This window comes from Python bivittatus, unplaced genomic scaffold, assembly GCF_059951505.1.
Source record: "Python bivittatus isolate LINGU-HERP-01145 unplaced genomic scaffold, Pbiv_v1 ctg000780_np1212, whole genome shotgun sequence".
NCBI lineage: Eukaryota > Metazoa > Chordata > Lepidosauria > Squamata > Pythonidae > Python > Python bivittatus.
Genome location: NW_028277108.1, coordinates 1,665,937 through 1,690,156, shown reverse-complemented (window position 1 = coordinate 1,690,156; position 24,220 = coordinate 1,665,937). Strand labels below are relative to the sequence as shown.

At 35.6% G+C, this 24,220-nt stretch overlaps 1 protein-coding gene across 11 annotated transcripts in view; it reads left to right on the top strand.

Moving 5' to 3' along the window:
• The window catches only part of CPEB3 (cytoplasmic polyadenylation element binding protein 3), a 109,774-nt gene extending 85,910 nt beyond the window's left edge, over positions 1-23,864 (top strand). For 10 of the 11 annotated variants that reach the window (XM_025167245.2, XM_007429147.3, XM_088128994.1 and 7 more), the window contains 4 exons: positions 3,132-3,250; positions 7,908-8,022; positions 15,682-15,863; positions 17,931-23,864. In XM_025167245.2, the coding sequence (XP_025023013.1) occupies positions 3,132-3,250; positions 7,908-8,022; positions 15,682-15,863; positions 17,931-18,158 (644 nt within the window). In that variant the 3' untranslated portion in view covers positions 18,159-23,864. Of the gene's footprint in view, positions 1-3,131; positions 3,251-7,907; positions 8,023-15,681; positions 15,864-17,930 lie in introns of those variants that run through there. The other variant, XM_088128995.1, reaches the window with a different exon arrangement.
• Positions 23,865-24,220: the final 356 nt, after the last annotated feature.

The following is a 24,220-nucleotide window of genomic DNA, read 5'->3' as shown; positions in this document are numbered from 1 at the left end:
TGTGAAAACCAGGATAAAGCCTGATTATTGGACTCATGATAGGTGAATGAATTTAAAATCTCCAGGGCTAGAAAAATTGCATCCTAGAATAGTAAAAGAGCTAGCTATAATCTGGCTGAATTTTTACATATTATCCTTGAGTAATCATGGAAAAACGGTGAAATAACGAGTGACTGGAGAACAAATCTTGTCCCTGTCTTCAAAAAGGTGAAAAAGAAAGATCCAGCAAACTACAGACCATTCAGTCTTCATTAGCTACTACAGAAAATCCTAGAGCAATTAATAAATACATTCATCTGTAAACATCTTGAAAACAATGCAGTAATTATATGAAGTCAGCATGGATTTGTCAGGAACATGTCTTGTAAGACTAACCTTATTTAATTTTTGATTGGGCAACTTTCTGTAGGAATGCTGTAGGTATAATATGTGTTGATTTCAGTGAAATATTGACAGAGTACCTTGTGACATGCTCATTAGCAAGTTAGTTATAAGTGAATTGTATTGTAAAAAAGTGGAAAAATAAGTCAAAAATCATTTTCAAAAACTACTCAATACTTCCTCAAACTAGTGTGAGTTCTAGTGATTTGCCCCTAGATTCAATCCTGAGTCTTCAATATTTTTATTAATGACGTGAATGAAAAGATAAAGGGAATGCTTATTGGTGGTTTGGGGTATGGTTGTTGAAATGTCTGAAATCCCAGTGCAGTGAGATGAATCTGTAAAACAGCTACAATTTATTACACCTACAGGTAGTCCCCATTTTGAGTTCCATTCCCAAGGTCTGTCCTTAAATCAAATTTGTAAGTAAGCTGGAACAGTATTATTATATAATACTGTATAAGTAGTATTGTGCAATGAACTTAAACCATTGTGCATTTAACTCAAATCACTGTGTATTTAACTCAAATTTTGCTACAATAGGCTCCGTTCTTAACTATAGGTCCTCTGTAAACTAGGCATTCTTAACCTGGGGACTACTTGTATATTAGGCCTTCTGACTTTATTCTTGTTTCTATTCTGGTTGCAATTTATTGATGGGAGCAGGTACACCACTACATCAGAGCCTGCTTATAAGGTTAGGCTTATGTTAGAGAAATATTAGAGGTTTATTGAAAATGGATCAAGGTACACTACAACTTCTTCCATCTTTTAACTCAACTATTAAAAGATGGACTCATTTTTCTTTATTCCCAGGAAGAAATATCTTTCTTCCATTTTGATTTCTACTTTATAGATTAATGCTAGTTTTTACCATGTCAAGAACAACTTGAAGATAATGCAAATACTTGTTTAAAGCAGGAAAGAATAGTCATTTGGTGACCCTGGACTGTGCAATGTTGTAGAAAAGGCAAGGGGTATAGTAAAACAATACTACAAAATGAGGAAAGAGGTATTGCACATCCTGGAATGGCTTAATGTTATAAATAAATTATGCAAATGGACTCAGGATTCTATGTAAATATCTAGAAGCAGGATAACTCCCTGAAAATTAAATAGAAAGGGACCACATTTGATATGGTGGGAGAAGCTGGCAAAAGAAAGATTGTTTAAAAATTGGCTGGATCTAGCTGGGGGCTAGAGAGAAAATAATTTTCTCTCCCTAAAAATGCCCGAATGTTTCTCTTTTGCTGACTGCTCCATTCTTCAGCCCTCCTGCCTCCTTCCTAGTCATGTAACTCAGTGGAAGTATGCAGCCCTCCCTATGCTTCCCAGTGCACACGCATGAGGAAGAATAGACACACAGACCTAGTGTGCAAATTTGCAACCGTGTTACACAGAATAAAATACAGGATCTTCCTATGGCAGCTGTTAGTAAAACATTTGGAAAGAATTCCAGAAGCCATCTTTTGCATGCTTTCCGTACTTCTTTTTTTGCAGAGGATAGGAATGTATTTATTTTCTTTTTCAATGTGTTATGTCTCTATTCTTTTTTGCTTCAAAACACCAACTTTTAATAAGTGTGTTATTGCTAAATTCTAATAGCTGGGTTTATTGAAATTTGGCAGAGTAATGGGGATGGTTCAGGTGGTTGTAAAAGGCATTTTAGAGCTGTCTGTTGGCTTGAGGCTAAAGATTGCCCCTTGCCTTGTTTAAAATCTTAATGCAAAATTCCAAAAGCAATAAAGTTGTAAAATTTCGCTTGTAGTTTTATAATAGAGGAGTATTGTATGGGAATAAAAATATACAATTGCTTATCCTTCCTGATTTTTCATTTCACTTTGGATTTAGAAGTGCAATTATTTTCTGAGTGCTCAAAGCATACAAAAGTTCTAAAGTTCTAAAAGTGTGAATAACCCTCAAGCAGTGGTGTTTCTTTCCTAATATAATGCATTTGACATGATACTATTTTGGAGTAGTTTTCATATTTAATGTTATGAAAGAAATGGTGCAAAACAGCTAGATATTATGTAATCTACTGTTAACTCACAAACTGCTGTTTGTGAGACAGAATATGTTTAGGATGCCTAACATGTCCATAGGTTGGGCACACTCAACACCAGTCTAAGTCTGGGTTATTTTACTATTAACATTTCTGCTGTTTACCAATTTTTCAGACAAAAATGGTGAGGTGCAACATTGTAACATATAATTGTATAAAATTATATTAGGGGGCAGTATTCAGTTTCTGCTTAAAAATCTGTGCAAATGCAGCAGTTGCTGTGTCTCACTGTAACCTTTTGTTGCTTATGCTGGTGATATACTAAGGTGTTTGGGCATAGGATGATTTGGAATGCTGTGATCAGCTTTCCCCACTACAGATAGTCTTTGTTTAGCGACTGCCTTGTTTAGCAAACATTCGCAGTTACAGTGGCGATAAAGAAGTAACTTTATGACCAATTCATGCATTTATGACCTTCACAGGTCTGTAAAGCAAAGGAAAGCTGAAGTAAAGATCATAAGCACAGTCATGGTTTCACTTAGCAACCGCTTTGCTTAATGACCAATGTTGCCAGTCCCAATTGTGGTCGCTAAACAAGGACTACCTGTAATGTTATGTTTTGGATCAAGGGTATTGTGTTTTTGAAGATACTCTTATTATTTTACAAAATTCATGTTATGTTTTGTGGTTAGTTTGTGCTGTGTTTTCTATAATTTGTATTTACTAACTTTATTCTTTTTTCCGCAAGGTTATGCTTTTCTGCTATTCCAAGAAGAAAGCTCTGTTCAAGCTCTGATAGATGCCTGTCTGGAAGAGGACGGGAAACTTTATTTATGTGTATCAAGTCCCACTATCAAGGACAAACCAGTAAGTAAAATAATAATGTAGTCATTTGTTTCAATAGCTGAAAACCAAATGTACTCAGAAGGAGTTGCCTGCTCAGGTTGAGGAGGGCTGTTTTAGGGTTATAATCCTGGGTTTGCTTAATCTTCTTATGGTGGTACTGGTAGCCTTCAAGGTTACATTGAAGGTCATTTACTGTATGTATCCAAATCTAATCATTGCATCCATTATATTCTCCACTGTATTCATTTTATGTATACTGGAAATCCTAAAGCACTCTAACTGTCCTTATATTTGGAATGTGTTTAAAAATTATTCATCCCAACGAAACAGCTGTTTGTAAATGCAAAAAACAAAAAATAGCTCACTGCTGGATCTTGCTCATTCAAGTGATCTATTTAAAATCTGTTTAAAATCATTATGATCAGAGTCAGTAGGCAATGGAATGTTCTACATATTGCTGAACAGTGCCCAGAGTCGCTTTTTGTAAGATGAGTGGCCATATAAATGTGATTAATAAATAAATAAATAAATTAATAAATAGACATTCTGTCTGACTTAAGCCCCAAATTATATGTTGTTTTCCCCACACAATAGTTCAGGAGATACCATAAGTGAGGATTGTCTAATCTGTTATATAAAATGATGAATAATTTTTTATTGCCTTCCTTGACTAGACAAATAGGAATACAAACATACATGACAGACAAGCAAATGACTAACACACACACACATACAGCAGTGTACTTCATAATATACAATGACATGGAATCAGAATAACTAGGACAGAAGTATCGAATCACATGCTCTTGCCTGTATCATATATTATATTCACTTGAGTAATGGGAATAGCAATAATCATATTCCTGGGTCAACATCTACCTTCCTTTGCAGGCAACAACTCAATCCATCTGTCTATATAACTCTCTATATAAATGCATATAGATATATATGGAATTGACCAGTATATAAACATGTGATTTATATGCTGCTCAGTTCAAAAGATTGGTTTACATTAATGAAAAAGTAAAATAGAGTTAAAAAAAAAATAACCAACATCCACAAACCCAAAAGCAACAATTGCCTACTGCAGGGAGAAAATCTGCTGTAACGTCATTCCCCAAAGGCTTTCCAAAATAGTTAGGTCTTGGTGGCTTTCCTGAATGCTAATAGGATTGGAGCTGACCTGACCTCAGGAATTCAAAGTGATCTTCTCTACTAGAACTTACTAAATAGGCAGAAACCAGTAGAAAGTAGTCCTGCAGATAACCAGGTCCTGAGCCATGTAGATTTAAAAATTGCAAACAGTACCCTGAATTGCACCCAGAAACCAACTGGCAAACTGTATTTCTTCCAGCAGCAGTGCTACTTGAATAAACTGGGATGTCCCTTAACTGTTCAACTTGCTGTATTCTGGATCAGCTATAGCTTCTGGGTGGTCTTCAGAGGCTGCCCTATGTAGAGACAGTTGCAATAGTTCATTTAAGGGGTTGGTCAAGACATGAGTTACTGTAAGCAAGGCTTCCTATCCAGGAATGATCAGGACTGGAACACAAGATAGGAGTTGTGCAAAGGCCATATTAAGAGTAGTGATAGGTTCAGATCTGCCAAAACAAGTGGATGTAAATTCAGACGGGTCTGTTAGGCTGTTTACTAAAAAGGGTCAGTGAGAACAGAGTGATTGTCCCAATACAGTAAATAATGCAGGAGAACTTGACTTACTGTTTCAACTTTATCCATTCCATGTGGGCTTTTTCTCTATATCATTACTGAGGGGAGAATGCTAAAACTAGCCAATACAAATGCTACACAGAATGAAGTTTTGAAATGATAAATAAAATGGTATAACTGTGGATATGTAATATCTACTTATTTCACATTGCTTATAAGACTTATCAGATTTTTATTTATTCTTTTGAAAATGCTTAGTACAAAATATTCAACAGCTTATCTGCATTCAGCTAGCTAGCTGCTTAAATGAACAAAGTAAATGCTTTCCATTCAGGCAGACCTCTTAGCCTAAGTAAATAAATAAATTCATTCCTTTTTCACCCAACTTTTTTTTAGCTTTCAAAATGTTATTAAATAGCAAAAACTCTATTTGATTGCAGAGGATATTGTTTGATCATCCTCTGTCATGCAAAGGTTGGATCATAAATAGTTTTTAGAATTTGTTTCCCTAAAAATAAGTAAACCATTATGCCATATTTATAAATTACTTTAAAAAGTCTTCTCCATATTAAAAGTAATTTAACATGTTTTATTAGGTGGGGTATTCAAGAAATACAGTTCAAACCCCTTCATATGAACTAGGAATGCATTTCTCTAATCTTGGTTTCTTTATACTAGAAATGAAGGAAATTATAAAGGAAATATTATTTAAACCTTAATATTTTATTTATTTAAATCATAATAGGCATTCTGTTCAGAGGCTGTACATGTTTAATTTGAGAAGCAAATTCATGAAGAGGGGAAGAACTAGAGCTCACCCTGTAGCAGAACTTTATCCCATTCCTGTTTATAGATTCATCAGCAACCAGAAACTTTATTATACTCCTGATAAGCTGACCAGATGCTATCTACTTACAGTTTCTTTCTTTCCCTCCTCCTTCCTTCCTAGGCAGTTTAAGGGAGGTGGAGCATATGCAGCTGCATTGGGGCCCAGAATGGGAGGTGTGTAGCAGAGTGGCAGCCTCAAATGGACTATGAGGGAGTGAGGATATGAAAACAGAGAAACTGCAGCTGCCTGCTATATCATCTTGCCCCAAAGATGCAGGCCAACAGGGTTTTCAGATTATTCTCTGTATTAGCCAGTCAGTAGATCCAGCCTGACAGGGTTTTGAACAGACAGATGGGGTCAGGTCGATTCATAGTGTAGTGTTAGCAAATAGGCAGATTGGATCAACACATCTCCTAGGCAGGATTTTATTTTATCATGATTTTTTTAAATCTGTTTGATTTTTAATTTTTAGTTCAGGTTCTGTGTGTATTCCATTTTGAATACATAGATTTAGCATCACATTTTGCAAGAATCTATGTGTAATTTAGGGCTTGGTGTAGGTACTCCAAAATTGGTGATAACAATGGGCCCTCTGGTTCCATAAGCCAATCCTACCATCAAATTGTTTAGTACTTATTTGTTTTGGAATATGATCCTACATATTATGATGCATATGCAGGTAGTCCTCGTTTATCAACCATTTGTTCAGCAGCCATTCAAAGTTACAATGGCACTGAATAAGGAGACTTACAACCAGTCCACCAAGTTGGGGCTGTTGCAGTGTCCCCAGGTCATGTGATGGCGACTCAGGTGTTGGCAACTGGCATGCATTTATGATGGTCACAGCGTCCTGCAGTCCCGTGATTGCCATTTGCAACCTTCAGAGCTGGCTTCTGACAAGCAAAGTCAATGGGGAAGCCAGCAGGAAGTCACAAGTTGTAGTCACATGACATTGCCCTTAATGACCCATGGTGATTTGCTTAACAACCACAGTTGGAACTGCCAGATTACCATGTTAAGCTGGGTGCAGTCACGTGATTTTTCACTTTATAACAGGGTCACTTAGCAATGGAGTTGCTGGTCCCAATTGTGGTCAGTAAGTGAGGAGTGTGTGTGTTTGTATTAGTCATTTTATGTGGATACTTCTGCATCTAAGATTTGGTTGCTTCCCAGATTTTAATTCAAACAATGGTTACTTTAAAGGAAAGATGATTAATTATAGAAACTGGAGAGTAATATAAATGATGAAATGGTCTGGGCTTTATTCTCACACAAAAGAAAAAATTGAGTAACTGAGTTGAAACTGAAAAGAGCCCAAATAGAAAAGCTTTTCTGTGATATAAATTAAGTTGTTGAATACTTTCTTAAGACATATTATCAACTAATTTATGAACTATCTTATTCTTTGTTCTGCACGTGCATTTGAAGTTCTGTGTTTTTATATTTTTTTATCAAAATTGTTCATCCCACAATAGCAAAACCCTTACAACATCATGTTTGCAGGTACTTTAATATCTTGTGGCTCACTTATCAACTACTCTTACTCATCATATGGCTCAGCTAGGATGCTTCACATTTGACCTAAGTTGTCTTAATATTACAAAGTCCCCATGTTGCTCTGATGTCTTAGAGGGTAAGCCTATGGATTTTGTGGGTATCCTGAATAAATAAAATAGCAAGCTGCATATCTTGTTGCTTATCCAAATATTCTGTGTTGCTGCACCATTCAGTGATGAACCTCTTACACCTAAGCTTTGACTAATCTTTCTTATTTGCAAAACAAGTTAATATTGTGATTGGCAGTCACTAGTGTAAGAGTAAGATTGTGGAGATGCCAGGATGGCCCATAGAAATTCGTCATTTTCTAGGCAAACAGTATGAGAATATCTTGCCATATTGGCAAAGGCTAATGGGCATTTGATGATCCTTAGTTGATATAGTCATGAATCAAGGTCAAGCCACAGCATAGATGTTATTAATGGTTTTACTGCAGGTTTTCATGGAAAACATGTTTTTGTAAAGAGGACTTCTAAAACATTCAGTTTATCAATTGATTTTAATACAAACATAAGTTGTACACTCTTTTAGTATAGATAGATAAAATACTGCATAAAAGTTGTTGGTCTTAGATTAATTTTCGAAAGGCAGATTAAAAGGAAGTTGATCTTTGGAATATTTCAGGTACAAATTCGACCTTGGAATTTAAGCGACAGTGACTTTGTAATGGATGGTTCTCAACCTTTAGACCCCAGAAAAACTATTTTTGTGGGAGGAGTTCCACGACCCCTCCGAGCTGGTGAGTAAAAGTATAAAAAGCCAGCTGAATGTGAAAAACTGCTTGAAGCTTAATAAAATAATCTGCCTAGTTTTATTCAGGGTATTTCAAATGAGTGAGTTCTACTTCTTTTTGTATATTTTCTGTTTTAAATTGCAATTTAATGGAGCCAACTGGGTGATCTCACAATTGATTTTTGTTGATACTCTTCTCTCTCCTATATTTCAAAATCTCTCCAGGATGATTGGGAGAACTTCTCAAACAGCTGTAACTAGAGGTTGAAACTCAGGAGAGAGAATAAGTGAAAATTGCAGTCCTACCCCTTTATTCCTATAGGGAGGAACTTGGTTTTCTTAACCAAAGGAGTCCTACCAGTTACCATAGGCAGCTATGTTTAATTTAAAAGGGGGTATTTTAAAAGAATAAACCCTGAAAGCATTGCCAGTTTGCATTTCAAGTGAAAAAAGGCGATTTCCATAAAAGTACTGCTAATCCCTTTTGTTTCTCCTGATCATTTTTCAATTTGAAATTAATTTTCTTAAGCTGATAAAGATGAAGGAACTTTGTGGGTCTTAAAGTCTCTCCTCTGGGGTAAAAAAGTAACTTTTGATTAGAAAAAGTAATACAGGGAAGCATTTGAATAATCCTTGGTTTTTTAAAAATGGTAGGAAAACAATTACAACAGTCCTCATAATATATAGTTTATATTATATTACATAATATATTGCACCTTGGAAGTGCATAAATTTTAGATATTTAAGTCTTTTTCTGAAAATGTCAGATTACTCTAAATAAAAATCCTGAGAATTCTTGGTATGTCTTTCAGTTAAAAAATGCACTTTTTCAGTATATGGCTGGGGTCCCCAACTTTTTTGGACTGATGGGCCTATTTAGAATTTTGACAATATGTACATTTGCTCACAAAATGGCTTCTAAGGGAAGGGATTTCCCATTCACAAAATGCCTGCCAGGGGGATATAACAGGTTCAGCAGCATCTGTAATAAGCCCCAGTGACATCAAAACAACATGTGTATGATGACATCATTGTGCAAGTGATGAGATTATATAATTGTGCCATGATGTCTGGTGCAAATATGTAAATTATGCCATTTGCATGATAACATAACAAACATGTTGTCATTTGCCCCTCACTTGTCTCCCTCCAGATGCCCGTGGACAAATTCCAAGGCACATATTTACCTATTAGCCTCTACCTGCAAATGCTTTCTCCTGTCCCTGCTTATTTTGATCCTTTTTCTTACAACTACCTATCATTTTTATTTTTTAGACAGTTTATGAGACCCATTTGGGGGCCCCAAAGGCATTCTTGGGAATAAAGTTCACATTGGAGTTTGGCATTTTTTACATTTTAAAAATAGCCTTTTTAAAAAGGTATTAATTTCTTGATTTCATTAATGCAATCACTAAAATTACACTGTTAACAATTATCAATTAAAAATAAAAATAAATGTCAAATTATTAAAAAATAAAGAATATGCACAATACATACTCATTCATGATGCCCTCTTTAACCCCCCTGTTCAAAATATTAATATTCACTCCACAATTTGTGTATCAATGAGGACAAATGTCACTTAATTGATTCTGTATTTATAGCAACCTAAGCAAAAAAATGTATAAATTAGGTGAACAGAGTTGTTATACCTAATATTTTACATTTTATGTATTGTGACCACAACCTTTTACTTTAAAGTGTTTCTGATAATTTGGAGTTCCAAAGGTCTAAAATGGAAATGTTACTCTTTTCTTCTGGGCTGTAGACACTTTTACTACCATTACGTATATCTAATAATGTCTTTGATTTTAATATTTCATTTTCTCCTTCAAACAGTGATTAAAACTTAATTCTGATGATGTAACTGGCAGTGTATATAAGTGGGGCAAAAAAGTATTTAGTCAGCCACCAATTGTGCAAGTTCTCCCACTTAAAAAGATGAGAGAGGCCTGTAATTTTCATCATAGGTATACCTCAACTAGGAGAGACAAAATGGGGGAAAAAATCCAGAAAATCACATTGTCTGATTTTTAAAGAATTTATTTGCAAATCATGGGGAAAATAAGTATTTGGTCACCTACAAACAAGCAAGATGTCTGGCTCTCACAGACCTGTAACTACTTCTTTAAGAAGCTCCTCTGCCCTCCACTTGTTACCTGTAGTAATGGCACCTGTTTGACCTTGTTATCAGTATAAAAGACACCTGTCCACAACCTCAAACAGTCACACTCCAAACTCCACTATGGCCAAGACCAAAGAGCTGTTGAAGGACACTAGAAACAAAATTGTAGACCTGAACCAGGCTGGGAAGACTGAATCTGCAACAGGCAAGCAGCTTGGTGTGAAGAAATCAACTGTGGGAGCAATAATTAGAAAATGGAAGACATACAAGACCACTGATAATCTCCCTCGATCTGGGGCTTCACACAAGATCTCACCCTGTGGGGTCAAAATGATCACAAGAATGGTGAGCAAAAATCCCAGAACCACATGGGGGGACCTAGTGAATGACCTGCAGAGAGCTGGGACCAAAGTAACAAAGGCTACCATCAGTAACACACTACACTGCCAAGGACTCAAATCCTGCAGTGCCAGATGTGTCCCCCTGCTTAAGCCAGTACATGTCTGGGCCCGTCTGAAGTTTGCTAGAGAGCATTTGGATGATCCAGAAGAGGATTGGGAGAATGTCATATGGTCAGATGAAACCAAAGTAGAATGTTTTGGTCTAAACAAAACTCATTGTGTTTGGAGGAGAGAGAATGCTGAGTTGCATCCAAAGAACACCATACCTACTGTGAAGCATGGGGGTGGAAACATCATGCTTTGGGGCTGTTTTTCTGCAAAGGGACCAGGACGACTGATCCGTGTAAAGGAAAGAATGAATGGGGCCATGTATCGTGAGATTTTGAGTGAACACCTCCTTCAAGCAAGGGCATTGAAGATGAAACGTGGCTGGGTCTTTCAGCATGACAATGATCCCAAACACACCGCCTGGGCAACGAAGGAGTGGCTTCATAAGAAGCATTTCAAGGTCCTGGAGTGGCCTAGCCAGTCTCCAGATCTCAACCCCATGGAAAACCTTTGGAGGGAGTTGAAAGTCCGTGTTGCCCAGCGACAGCCCCAAAACATCACTGCTCTAGAGGAGATCTGCATGGAGGAATGGGCCAAAATACCAGCAACAGTGTGTGAAAACCTTGTGAAGACTTACAGAAAACGTTTGACCTCTGTCATTGCCAACAAAGGATATATAACAAAGTATTGAGATGAACTTTTGATATTGACCAAATACTTATTTTCCACCATGATTTGCAAATAAATTCTTTAAAAACCAGACAATGTGATTTTCTGGATTTTTTTCCCCATTTTGTCTCTCATAGTTGAGGTATACCTATGAAAATTACAGGCCTCTCTCATCTTTTTAAGTGGGAGAACTTGCACAATTGGTGGCTGACTAAATACTTTTTTGCCCCACTGTATACCTCCCTCAAATTGATTTCCAAAATTGTTGGACATTGGAGCAATCCCATAAAGCTGTGCCAGTATGTTCCAATGTTGCCACATTCCTCCCAACAATCTTTAGAAATAGTACTTGAACTTTTTGCCAAAAGAATTAGACTATGATACCATCAATATATTAATTTCAATAATTTTTCTCTAGTTGATTCAGAGACTGCTGTTAACGGTTTCTCCCTCTATAACATATCCTTTTTTTTATCCCCAGTATTTTTTGCCAAGTTCCCATTCCTCTAAATATTTTAAAGAGTCTGCATTCCAGAAACCTTGCATAACATAGCATACTTTTTTTGACATTGCCCTTTGATGTTTTTCTCTACTTCAATAATTATTCTTTTGAAATCTGTAAGCATAAAGCAAGTTCTTCTATATCTTCATCTTTAAGGACTGATAGAACTTGCACACACTGTTGTTAGGATAGTCCTAATCCTCCATTTATAAAACAACGCCTGCTTCCCTTTCTTTGTCTTCAGTGACCTAATAGGGAAGAGTATAATGCAAATTTTTGATGCTACTTTCAGATTTCATTAGAAAAGCCTACAAAAAGATTCTGAAGTTTCTGTACATACAATATTCTTATGTTTAAAAAGATGGCAAGTTTTGACCATATAGATAGAATTCTTCAATCTCTGTCCATTTTTAAAATTTATTTTTCAATATAATGTAAAAAGTATCAGTTGAACACCTATTAAATATATTAACTCTTCCAAGATTTTAATTCTATTTTGTTTATACATGGCTTTTCTTTTTTTAATACAAATTTTGTTTTTTTAAAATTGCCATGAGATTAAAATTTTGCTAGTTAAGGAGACTGGTAGTATTTGGAAAAGATATAATAATTTAAGAAGTAGAATTATTTTTAAGGAGATGCAGTTTTCACTGAAATAAATAAATTTGATGAAAGTTATAGTTAAGTTCACCTTTAATTTTATGCATTAGCAAATTTAATGTATCCAATATGAAACTGTTAGGGGAATTAAAATTCCAATATACTTTATGGGTTTATGGCAACTTTATCCCTTACCTCATGCTATAATTTGGAGTCAATGTTGGTAAACAATGCCTTGGTCTTTTTAAATTTTATTTTTAGCCATGCTATTGCATGATTAATTATTTTAATGTTTCTTCTATGACCAAAGGGAATTCCTGATTTGGCTTAGGCAACATCACAACAGTATCATCAGAGCACGTATAAGTTGCTTTCTTATGAGGCTGTTACTGTTATCAATAACTGTTGTTACTAATGTTACTGTGTAATTTCTATAAAAAGGCCTTCAATGACATCTTATACAATGGAGGAGTGAATGGGTAAACCTGTTTTGTTCCTCTCTAATTATATGTTGTGAATTCATATAATTGACCCTTAACAATTACATTTAATTTAAAATATAATTTCTGTATACATTTATAAATTTAACTCCAAATATGTATTTTTCTAATGTTTTAAGCAAAAATGGCCATTCCAACATACTGGAGGCCTCGTAGGCATCTGGAGTAACAGGCTTTTTTTTTTTTTTTTATTCCAATGTAGAATATTAAGGATATATCTAACTGGATTTCCAGTCTGTTTGCTCTTGATAAATTCAGTTTAATCCAGATTAATATAGTTACCAATCATTGAGTTTAATCTATTAACCAATATTGATCTGCATATTTTAACATCTTGGTTTACTAATGGGATAGGTCTATAGCTGGAAATGTCTGCATAATCCTTCCCATCTCCGGGAATGACTACAGGTAGTCCTCGCTTACCCACCACTTGTTCAGTGACTGAAGTTACGAGGGTGCTGAACAAAATTTATGACTGGTCCTCGAAGTTGCAGCCATTACAGCATCCCTGCAGTCATGTGGTTGTGATTCGGGTGCTTGGCAACCGGTGTGCATTTATGACAGTTGCAGCATCCCATGGTCACATGATCACTGTTCGCAACCTTCACAGCTGGCTTCCAGCAAGCAAAGTCAATGGGGAAGCCGGCAGGAAGTCTCAAGTCACTGTCACGTGACATTGCGCTTAACAACCCATGGTGATTCGCTTAACAACCACAGCTGGAACTGATGAACTGACATAGGTCAGGTGTGGTCCCGTGACTTTTCAATTTACAACCACATTGATGAACACAATGGAGTTGCTAGTTCCAAGTGTGGTCAATAAGTGGGGACTACCTGTACTGTTACTCTAAAAAAGGTTGAACTAAGATTTCTTTCAAATAATTATCTACATCTATTTCTTTAAGCTGAGTGCTGTGTACAACTGATGATGGAATCTCTGAAAAGAGTGATTTATTTTACTATAATCCAGTAATAAAAGGAACTCATCTTTCAAAAGAGGAACTTTCCCTTATGCATTGGCTAATAATTTAACTTCAGTCTCCATACTCGTGACATGTTTATTTAGTGAACAGCATGGCCTTATTTGCTATTTTATCTGTGTCTGTTTATTTTAAGTTTTCTCCTTCGTCTAAGTAATTTTAATAATGTTTAGATTTAGTCCTTTTATATTGCTTTTTCAGTTGTACAGTTTTTTCTTTAATTAGTTATTTTAAATTGGTCTTTTTAACTACAGCTCATACTGAGATCGCTATTACTCTAGCTGTAGCTTTCATAGCATCCCATATTATCTGTACTGCCAGTTCTTCTATGCTGTTTTTATGAAAAAATTCACCAACTGCTTTGAGCAATCCTTTCTGATGATTCTTCCATGCTAATAAAACTACTCTAAGTCTTGAAATTCTGATACGTGGTTTATTCTCCAACAAATTTATTCTCACTAAACCCCATTTATAAACTGATATGGTCCTAGACCAATTAATAAGAATTGAAAGGTGCTCCGTTACCGAATCTGAAACAAGATTATAATCAGTCCTAGATTATGAATTGTGTTTTATCAGGTAGTAGGTGTTGTTGTCCTTAACATTAGAACTCAAATGTCTTCAAAGCTCCATTAGTCCAAATTCTCTCTGCCTTTTTAAAATTCTCTATTCTTGCTTTCTTGACTGGTATCTCTCTTTATTTAAAGCCCCTTCCTCAGAATGTTTCCCACTTCCTAAATTTATTTAACTTTTGAAAAACTTCATTTCATGTTTTGCCTTCTGTTGGGACTATATACCAAGCTAGTATATAGTATATCTTTAGTTTCCAGTTTTCTATTAACAGAATTATTTCTTTTCTATACATATTCTTATTTTCTGGCATATGACATTTGTGTTTTTATTTATTACTATTAGCATTCCTCTTGGTTTACTGAATACTAGTTTTTTAGATCTAAAAAACTGATATTTAGATTTGGTATGTGTTTCTTGAAGAAACAAAACATGAAGTTTAATTTTAAAATATCCCTTTAGTAATAATTTAAAAAATAGATATGGCAGTGAGTACAGTGGGCTCTGGAGAAAGTGTTTATGGGCATATTGTTATCCTGTGTGCCATATTGGGAACCTCAAGAATTTGGGATAAAATGTTTTTCCAGTTCTTTCTATAAATGTATTGTTTGTATTTTTAAATTTTATTAAGTAATGGGTTTTGAACTTTTCTGAATCAAATTATTATTTTTCATATGTATATAATACATTCCCATTTGATTATTTTTTTAACACAGGATAGTGTTTTTGATTAATTCTATTGTTATTAATATGGCATGTGCTACATAGTATCAGTTTTTGATTCAAGCCATTTAGGAAGGATTTTTTGGGGGTGGTGGTAATAATCTCTTCCCTTGGATATTTGGTAACTTAGATTAATTACCTCAATTAAACATACACTCCTGAAAAAAGACATGCATTGAGATACTACCTATGATTACTTTTAATTGATGAAATTGCAGTGTAACTGATTTTTTAGCTGTCGATAGAGTGCTGATAATGGTATTCTTTTCTTATGGCTAATTAAATCTTATTCTGTGAGTTTGTTTCTTATATGATAGGTCAAAGATGTTCTACATTAGATTTCTTGGTGTTAACTCCATGAACAATTTGGGCAAGGTGTTTCTAGCTCCTTTTGCCCCTTCCCATTGCTGTCCACATTTGTAGTTGATAGAAGACAATTGAGGGATCAGCTTCCAAGGAACTAAGTAAGAACAGTGACAGTATAGAAGTGCCAGAGATTCTAGAGATGAAATTTATAGCCATTTTACCATTTTCATGTCCTTTTATAGTTGAACTAGCTATGATTATGGATCGTTTGTATGGAGGAGTCTGCTATGCTGGCATTGATACAGACCCAGAATTAAAATACCCCAAAGGTGCTGGTAGAGTGGCTTTCTCCAATCAGCAGAGCTATATTGCTGCTATTAGCGCACGCTTTGTCCAGCTCCAGCACAATGACATCGATAAACGGGTAAGTAAATATCTTTGGTTGGCTTAACCCTGCTGTCAAATTGCACAGATGTCTGGTGAAGTTGGACCATTAGTTGGTCTATAATGCAGGATTATCTCCTGTAGCTAAACATTTCTTTAAAGAGGCTAAGGCTATGGTATAAATTTGTACAAATCTTTTGAAATTTAGAACAGGTAGGAGCACATATAAAACACCTTTTTTCCTTATCATTAAAGCAGCCGTGCTTTTTTCAGGTTTGTGTGGTTGCTTCTGAAACTCCTGGTTGCCTCTTCATGTATCTGCACATCACAGCTGCTATTCTTCACTGGGGGTGAGGGGACTAAAACAGAAGGATTGAAAAATTTACATGACCCTACTACAGTCTTTCAAATCTGACAGACCTCATTCTATTAAGCCACTAATTACTGAAGTTCTTGAACAGTGTTAACATACTAAATCATGCTGTCCCTTTATCTCAAAATCTGAGTTCAAAATAGAATTACCTTGACTCTGAAACATTGTAGACTTATTTTGATCATAGTATCTAATACGTTGACAAGAAAAATAAGGCAATAGGAGAAAGATGGAATTTCTAATAGAATGTTATGGGTAATTATATTTTAATATGGAGTATATTCAAATATGCCTGATAGTTTTACAGGTAGTCCTCCCTTACCGACCACTCATTCATCAACCATTCGAACTTATGATGGTTATGATGGTTAAGATGGCACTGAAAAATGAGACTTACAACCAGTCCTCAAAGTTGTGCCTGTTGTAGCATCCCCATGGTCACATGATCTCTATTTGGGCACTTGGCAACCAGTGTGCATTTATGACGGTCACAGCGTCCCGCAGTCACGTGATCACCATTTGTGACCTTCACAGGCGGCTTCCAACAAGCAAAGTCAATGGGGAAGACAGCAGGAAGTCATGATTTGTGCTTAACGACCTGCAGTGATTTGCTTAATGACCACAGCTGGAACTGACATCATAAGTTGGCATGGTCATGTGACATCACACTTAACAACAGAGTTGTTGGTCCCAATTGCGGTCAGTAAGTGAGGACTACCAATATAGGACTTTCAGTTCCAAATCTCCAGTAAGGTTAAACCTGAGAAAAAGGAGATCCTAAACATTCATTGTAATGGGGAAAGAAATGACAGTAATATTTTAACAATAATTAAATTAAAAGCAGAACTTTTTTGGTAATTTACATAACAAAAACCAACCTTTCCTGCAAATATTGTGAAATGTGGAAATTTAACTCTGATTCTTCATGGTGCAAATCTCTTCCAACACCATGATCATGAAAAATTAAAATTAGTTCTAGATAGAACTGCAGGAATCAATAGCTAGAATCCTAATACAAAGAGAATTGCTGCAAGATTGGTAACAAAGAACTCTTTCTTTGTTCATTCTTGCTTCATTCTTTCTTTCATTCATTCATTCATTCATTTTGTTCCCTGATCTGCAAGAGAAGAATAATATATAACCTTGAATGTCTGTTCTTTTCCACTTCCATTTGATATTTAAATTTATATCTTCTGAATGAGAAGTGTCCATCTTTCACTTAGGGGGCTGTATTCAACTGTGAATATTGGCCATCAGCTGACAGAACAGTATTCTTACTACCACCACTACAACCACCATCCCCTCCTTATATATCCCTCAAATCTCAGTGCATTTTGGAACTTTCTGAAGCATATTTGGAGGACGGGTGTACTAGTGCTGGAGAGCAATTATAAAGCACATTGTGTTAGGTATGATCCCTGCATGTGTCTGTGCTGTAACAGATGTATAGTTTACTGTAAGAGTAGAGTGGGTTATTTTTTCTGATACAGCTTTCTAAATTTGCAATCAGACAAGCTACACCAGTTAAAATTACCACTTCTGTTCAATACATTTGGTGTCTTAAAACTGAAAAACTGTCTCTCTTTGTTTTAAAGCTAGGGAGTTCTGGCTCTTGCCTACGTTGTGGGAGGTTGTGATACAGTAGTACTGGGTTCTGCTCAATTCTGATGTGCGAGGCTGATTCACAAACACTCTTTATTTCCTGAGTGACTCTGTAAACTTCTCCTTTTATAGGTGGAAGTAAAGCCATATGTGCTTGATGATCAGATGTGTGATGAATGCCAGGGCACTCGCTGTGGTGGAAAATTTGCTCCATTCTTTTGTGCCAACGTTACCTGCTTGCAGTATTACTGTGAATACTGTTGGGCGAGCATTCATTCTCGGGCTGGGCGAGAGTTCCACAAACCGCTCGTGAAGGAAGGAGGAGACCGGCCCCGCCACGTCCCGTTCCGTTGGAGCTGAGGCCCGGGCCGAAGTCCAGCAGTACTGGAGCCGACTGGATTGAAGGGAAAAGGAGTGCTGCCTCAGGGCTTTCGTGTTCTGGAAATCTGTGCATTCATCCTTGACTTTAATGAAGAGATGGGTCTTTTTATTATGATGATGATTATGATGATGATTATGATTATGATGATGATTATGATTATTTACAGTCACATTACTGAACGCTATGTCCAGTATAATACAAGCCTAGCAGAGTGTAACTGTACTGATTTTGCACTTTGATTCACACAAACATCTGCTTGGTACCTTAATTTCTTACATGAGACTTGTCATGGCTGACAATAAGTAGACTGCTATGGTCATCAGCCTCCACTAGGTTGATGTATATGTGATTAAGATTTTTTAAATTATGATTACTTTTATTTTAAAACTGGAGCATGCACTTATTTTCAGAAACTTTGATTTGCCCCTAGCACATGTTTTACCAAAGGTAACACTCACAAGTAGGTGGCAGATGTAGCAAAAACTTACAGTGGATATTCAGCAATCATTTAGAGTAGGAATAACCCTAAAAAATCTTTAGTTGCTCTCTATTTTTACTGGTAAGGATGATACCTCATAAGCCGGATCACATTTTCTCCACCCCACCTCCCCATTCCTTTTTTACTTTGCTGAGAGTTTCCTATTTGTTTAGGCCTTTTAGTGTTATGTAAATGTATGCTGCAATAGCTTTTGCTGCTATTAAGATGGTATTACTAATACCACATTACTCTATTCAAGCTAGGGTATCATTTAAAAAGATAATTATGTGATTTAAAACAGTGATGGCTGCTGAAAGAAGATCAGTAGAGCATTCAGAAAGCTTCCAAGAAAGGTCAATAGTTTTGACTGCATGTTTAATCAGGTTGATGCATGCAATAAATCTTTTATAGATATCTAATACAAAAATCTGCCCACAATGCACCAATTAAGACTCTATATAGGCTACAAAGTACTCGATAAAATAATTTAAAACACACACACACACACCAACACACACACATGCACGCACGCACACAGGTTACTGACTGGAGGAAGGCATGCCTAAGTATATGTAAATGCTTCTGAAATTAAAATCAGCCCATAGCAGTATGACCTATATTACAACAGATATTTTTTTAAAAAAATAGATGTAGAAATATCCTTAAACAGATTTGTGAATGATAGACGAAGTACTTTGCGGTGCTCTGTTCTATATTGTGCAATTTATTTTATATAGTAAAGTGATTATGTCTAGTACTGTGATCAAACTTTAACTGTTTAAGCCTCTATGTCTAACATTCACACTCTTTTGAAAGTTCAACCACAGACACAAATACATATGCACACTCACAAAATAAATTTTGAGCTCTTAGTTCCTATCTCATGAATGCTTGCACTCTTTCAGTAGCTGCAGCCCACATCCAGAAAACCAAAGAGCTCATGATAGCATATGTACACTGCCAGCTTAGATAGTGGCTGATAAACTGGGCACATTTTATGATTGGGGGGAGTGGCGCTAAAGAAATGTCTGCGTACAAAAATTAACTTGGGTATGATATTTAATTTCTTAAATCCTGGATGTATCCTGTGAAGCTTGAATATATTTGAGATCTAATCTGTAACAGTGGACATTTTTTTAGCATATAATATGGGGCTACAAGGCAAACACATGAACACATATTAGTGTGCTATTTATGAAAATGTGAGAATGTGTACATTATTTTTCTGGGTTTTCTGTGGGTTTGTTCTTCCCTTACCCCATCCCCAGTTTTGGAGGCCTGGGGACAATCTGACTGGATATGGCACCGCATAGTAGATATTGAAATGTCCCCGTTGTGAGTGTTGTGATGGCCTTGTTAATGTTGTAACTTTCTACATTTTCTTTTAATGTTCGGTTGGAATTATTGGCTTTGGGGGGGTGGGGGAGAAAACCTTTCTCTGTTGAAAAAAAAGTAGTTTTTTACTGATTTAAAAATATTCATTCTTCTTGGTATCCCTTTCACAGTTTCTCCTGGGCATTTTTGTGATATTGCTTTATCTAGCCCAGCAGCCTATTTTGTTTTGTTTGGGGTTTTCTTTTCCTTTTCCTTTTTTTTGTTTTTCATCTATACAAGATTTGTTATGCACTACTTTTTGTAACTAGACAGTTTTCAATAGTTGGCAGATTATTCTTTTTTAAAGAAAAAAGGCATGCTTTCTGACTGACATGATCTTTTGCAATACCTCAATTTTGAAATATAGGAAAGAAAATATTTTCTAAGTAAGTTTATTCAGAAAAATATATATTAATTTAATTCTGCAAGGAAATGATTTAACAGATGGGTAACTTTATTTTTTTCATGCTTATTTGCGTTTTTGAAAATGAAGAAGTTAGAGCTTTATAACTATATTGAAGATCATAGCTAACCTACAGAAGTCTACCTAATTATGTGAAACAATATACATTTATGAAGAAATGTCCCTCTTCCGTGTACAAACATAGCCTGGAAAGAAAGGAGAAAGGGGGGAGAGATGCTGGAAGTTATATAAATGATGAGATTAAAATGAGTACAGCAAGGAGTTGTAAAACAAACTGCATTGGTGCTGGAAGTTGTGAACAGAAGGTGAAAAACCTATTTTCCCCTTAATTTGTATATTTATAATCAAGTGATTATGCACGACTGACCAGAATTGTGAGAGTTCTTCTGTTTGTATTTTTTAAAGATAATTTTTTAGTTTATTAAATTATAACATGGTCCCTTTTTGTTTTGTAAATGAATGTGCCCCCCAGGTTGTTAATATCTTATCCTATTATTATAAGAGGGTCCTTCCAGAAAAGAAGTTATTTTTTAAAATAAAGTGTTCTGAACTGCAACTGGACGAAGGAGCCCCCGGGTACAACAGGCCCCCTCGTGGCCTTCCCTCGATGCGAGACTTGAACTAGTCGATTTTCTTTTTGAAAGCAACTTAACCTCGACTATTTGTTGTTATGTGCAATACTGTTTGTACTGTTTGTATAAAAAAGAAAAAAAAAGAAAAGAAAAAAGGCATAAATCTTTATTGCAAATTTATTTTCATTGCAAACTTTAGACATTGTGATTCACTAAGATCATTTTTCTACTGTCAAATATGTACCTTTTCTTCATGCTGGTATTTTTTCAATAGTAATGTAGCCTTTGTACTGAGACAGATTTTCATTGTTATTTTTAGAAAGATTTTTTGCTAAGAGAAATTTAAACATTGACATATTTTTCATTTTTATTTCAGATTTTCTTTAAGGAATGCTTTCTCAACCATTAATATAGTTGTTTCTGGGAGAGACTTTCATATCTGGTCAATGTCATTAATATTATTTTGTATTTTTACTTGGAATAAATTAATTTTATGATGCTAATTCTTTAAAAGTTTATTTTTTTCATTTTCAGTTATTTTTGAAGCTAAAAAACCTTTGTAATATTGTTACTAAAGTGTCTAGTTTTTTGAAATGCAAAGCTTTATGTATTAACTTGCTGATGTGGTTTACAATGGTGTGAAAATGGTTGGATATGTGAAATGATTGAAAAACTGTAATGAATAATTGGGCAATAAAATTACAGAATGAAGCAGGAAAATGATGTGATATTTTTTAGAAGCTTTTTCCTTTATCAGAATGATTTAGGAAGATAATAGGGATGTCACAGTACCAGTTCGCTGTCTAGATTTCTACAACACCAATGTTAATAAACACTGTTGCTGTTGTAATTCACTCCAATCTATAGAAATAACAGGTCTACAATCTTGGCTGTTTAGCGTCCTACCAATTTGCTTCCTCACCATTACCATGGGCACATTCTGTACTGTTGCACAGTGGGTGCAAGGGTCAAAAATAAATGGAGACTACGCAGCATTAAGGCTTGGCTAAGTCACTTCCTCCTTACTTGACCATCCATCCTCTTAACAGACTATTTTTTTGGGGACTATTACCTTAAATCTCTCCCAAATTGCTTCAGGGTAATCTGCCATGATTTTATTTATTTATTAAACTTGTCCTTCATGCTGCATTTCCATGCACCTCTTTACATGGTAACTCAGAACAAATGGAGGAAATTGTATAGTATCTACATAATGTTACAGTGTACCATACAGTGTAAGTTACTCATAGTTAGTGCTATCTAATGCATGTGTAGGAACCCTTATTACCCAATCTGAGCACTTTTTTCAAGCTGCTTGTATATTTCTCCCTTTCTTTGTGTTAGGTTCTTGTAGCATAAGAGCAGCATCTGTTGCTGCTATAATACACACAGTGTTCTTTTCTGTAGTTCATCTCCACCTTTGCCTGTCTAACCCTGACCCATTTGCTGCTATCCTGGCAGAACTTCTGTGTGGAAGCTGGATACTATTATCCCTTCCTTTAAACCAGCATTTCTCAAACTTGGCGACATTAAGATGTATGGACTTCAACTCCCAGAATTTCCCAGCTGGGTGGGGAATTCTGGGTGTTGAAGTCCACATATCTTAACGTCGCCAAGTTTGAGAAACGCTGCTTTAGATCCTGCAACTCAAACTGGTGTTACATAAACAGAACAGACAATGGCCTTCCCTAGATACATCGGTTGTCAGATCCTATCTGTTTTAAGAGGACTTCAGCTGAAGGGAAGCTGCCTCTTGATCTCTTGTAGAAATATCTGGAGTTGGCCCTTTGTGAGTTCTTTGTAAGTAATGTACAGGCAAATTCCAATAGTGAGTAAAACTTAGATTCTAATTAGATTCTACGGTTGGAACATACCCAAATTGTAAAAGCATCATAGAAGTGAAGGAGGAATTTCTCCAATTCCTGCAAGAGTGGAATGAAGTGTGTGTGCTTAAACTCCTGCCTACACACTTACCTTTTAGGAAGGCAGGGTTAAAAGACAATTGTATTACAAATATGCAGTTATTACAGATTAACTCTGCTGATTTCACTATCTTTGTTAGAGTAGTACAAAAAATACAGTGCTTTACTGGGGGGAAATCTCCTCTGTTGATATTTCAGTATTGTGACATCTCTACTTGCAAGATACGAGTGAAAGATTAGTCACAGATTTGTTTTTTAAACTATTTTTGTTAAACCTGCCTTGTATGTAGTTGCTTTTTACACCAGCTTGTATAATGTCGGCATTCTTTTTTTTTTCCTCTTAAAAGCTTCTCTTAATTTCCACTGTTGTAGTGTTTCTGTCTTAACCACAGAGTCTGTTCTAATATTCATGCTTTTATTTGCTCCTGAACAGGAGCCGAGCAAGAGCTGTTATGTTATTCTGCACATTTTAAATTTATTTAACAATGTTTAGCAACAAATAGATATCCAGGGTGCTAATACAGGATAATCATTTCTGCTTTTTTAAACAATTTTTTTGGTTGGTTTGTTTCTGGATGTCGTTCTGTTGGGGTATAAAGTATTAGGTATTTGTAATTTGCTGTCTAAATAATGGAGATGAGTGTTCACAGCTAAGATCTCTGTACTTGTTTTTTCAACTGACTAATTTTCAGTGTACCATATCTTTTATTACATGTTTCTTAGACGGGTTTTGCTAGTAACCCTAAAAGGCTTTTACCTTTTTTTCTTTTTGGCTTGGACTAATGCTTTGTATGGAACTGCAGTACTGTGACTAAACATGAAGCTCCACGCTGCTATTGCTTACAACTGCTTCAACTTTGTAGTTTGGACTTAATTTTTTTTCTGTAATAACTTATTAAATCTAGTTGTATGAAGTATGGAAACTTGTCATCCTTTGCATATTAAAAAAAGCAACGGGAAAGATACAGTTGGGTTAGAAACTGGAAATTTGAAGAAGGCACGCGTTTGGCTACATGTTACACTTTAACAAAGCACACGTTTACATAGTGTTTTCGTTCTCATTTTACTTCATCACTTGAATTCGGAGAATTTCACACCAAAGTTCAGTTACACAAGTACAAGTTGCGTATTGTAGTACCTACCTACTACAATACTGAGAGATTGTCACTAAGTATCTTTCAAGGGCAAGGTTACAATCATTTTGTTCTCATTTCTCAGGTTGGATGAATTGTATGCTCCATTCTATACACTGAGACAAAAATGTTCACTA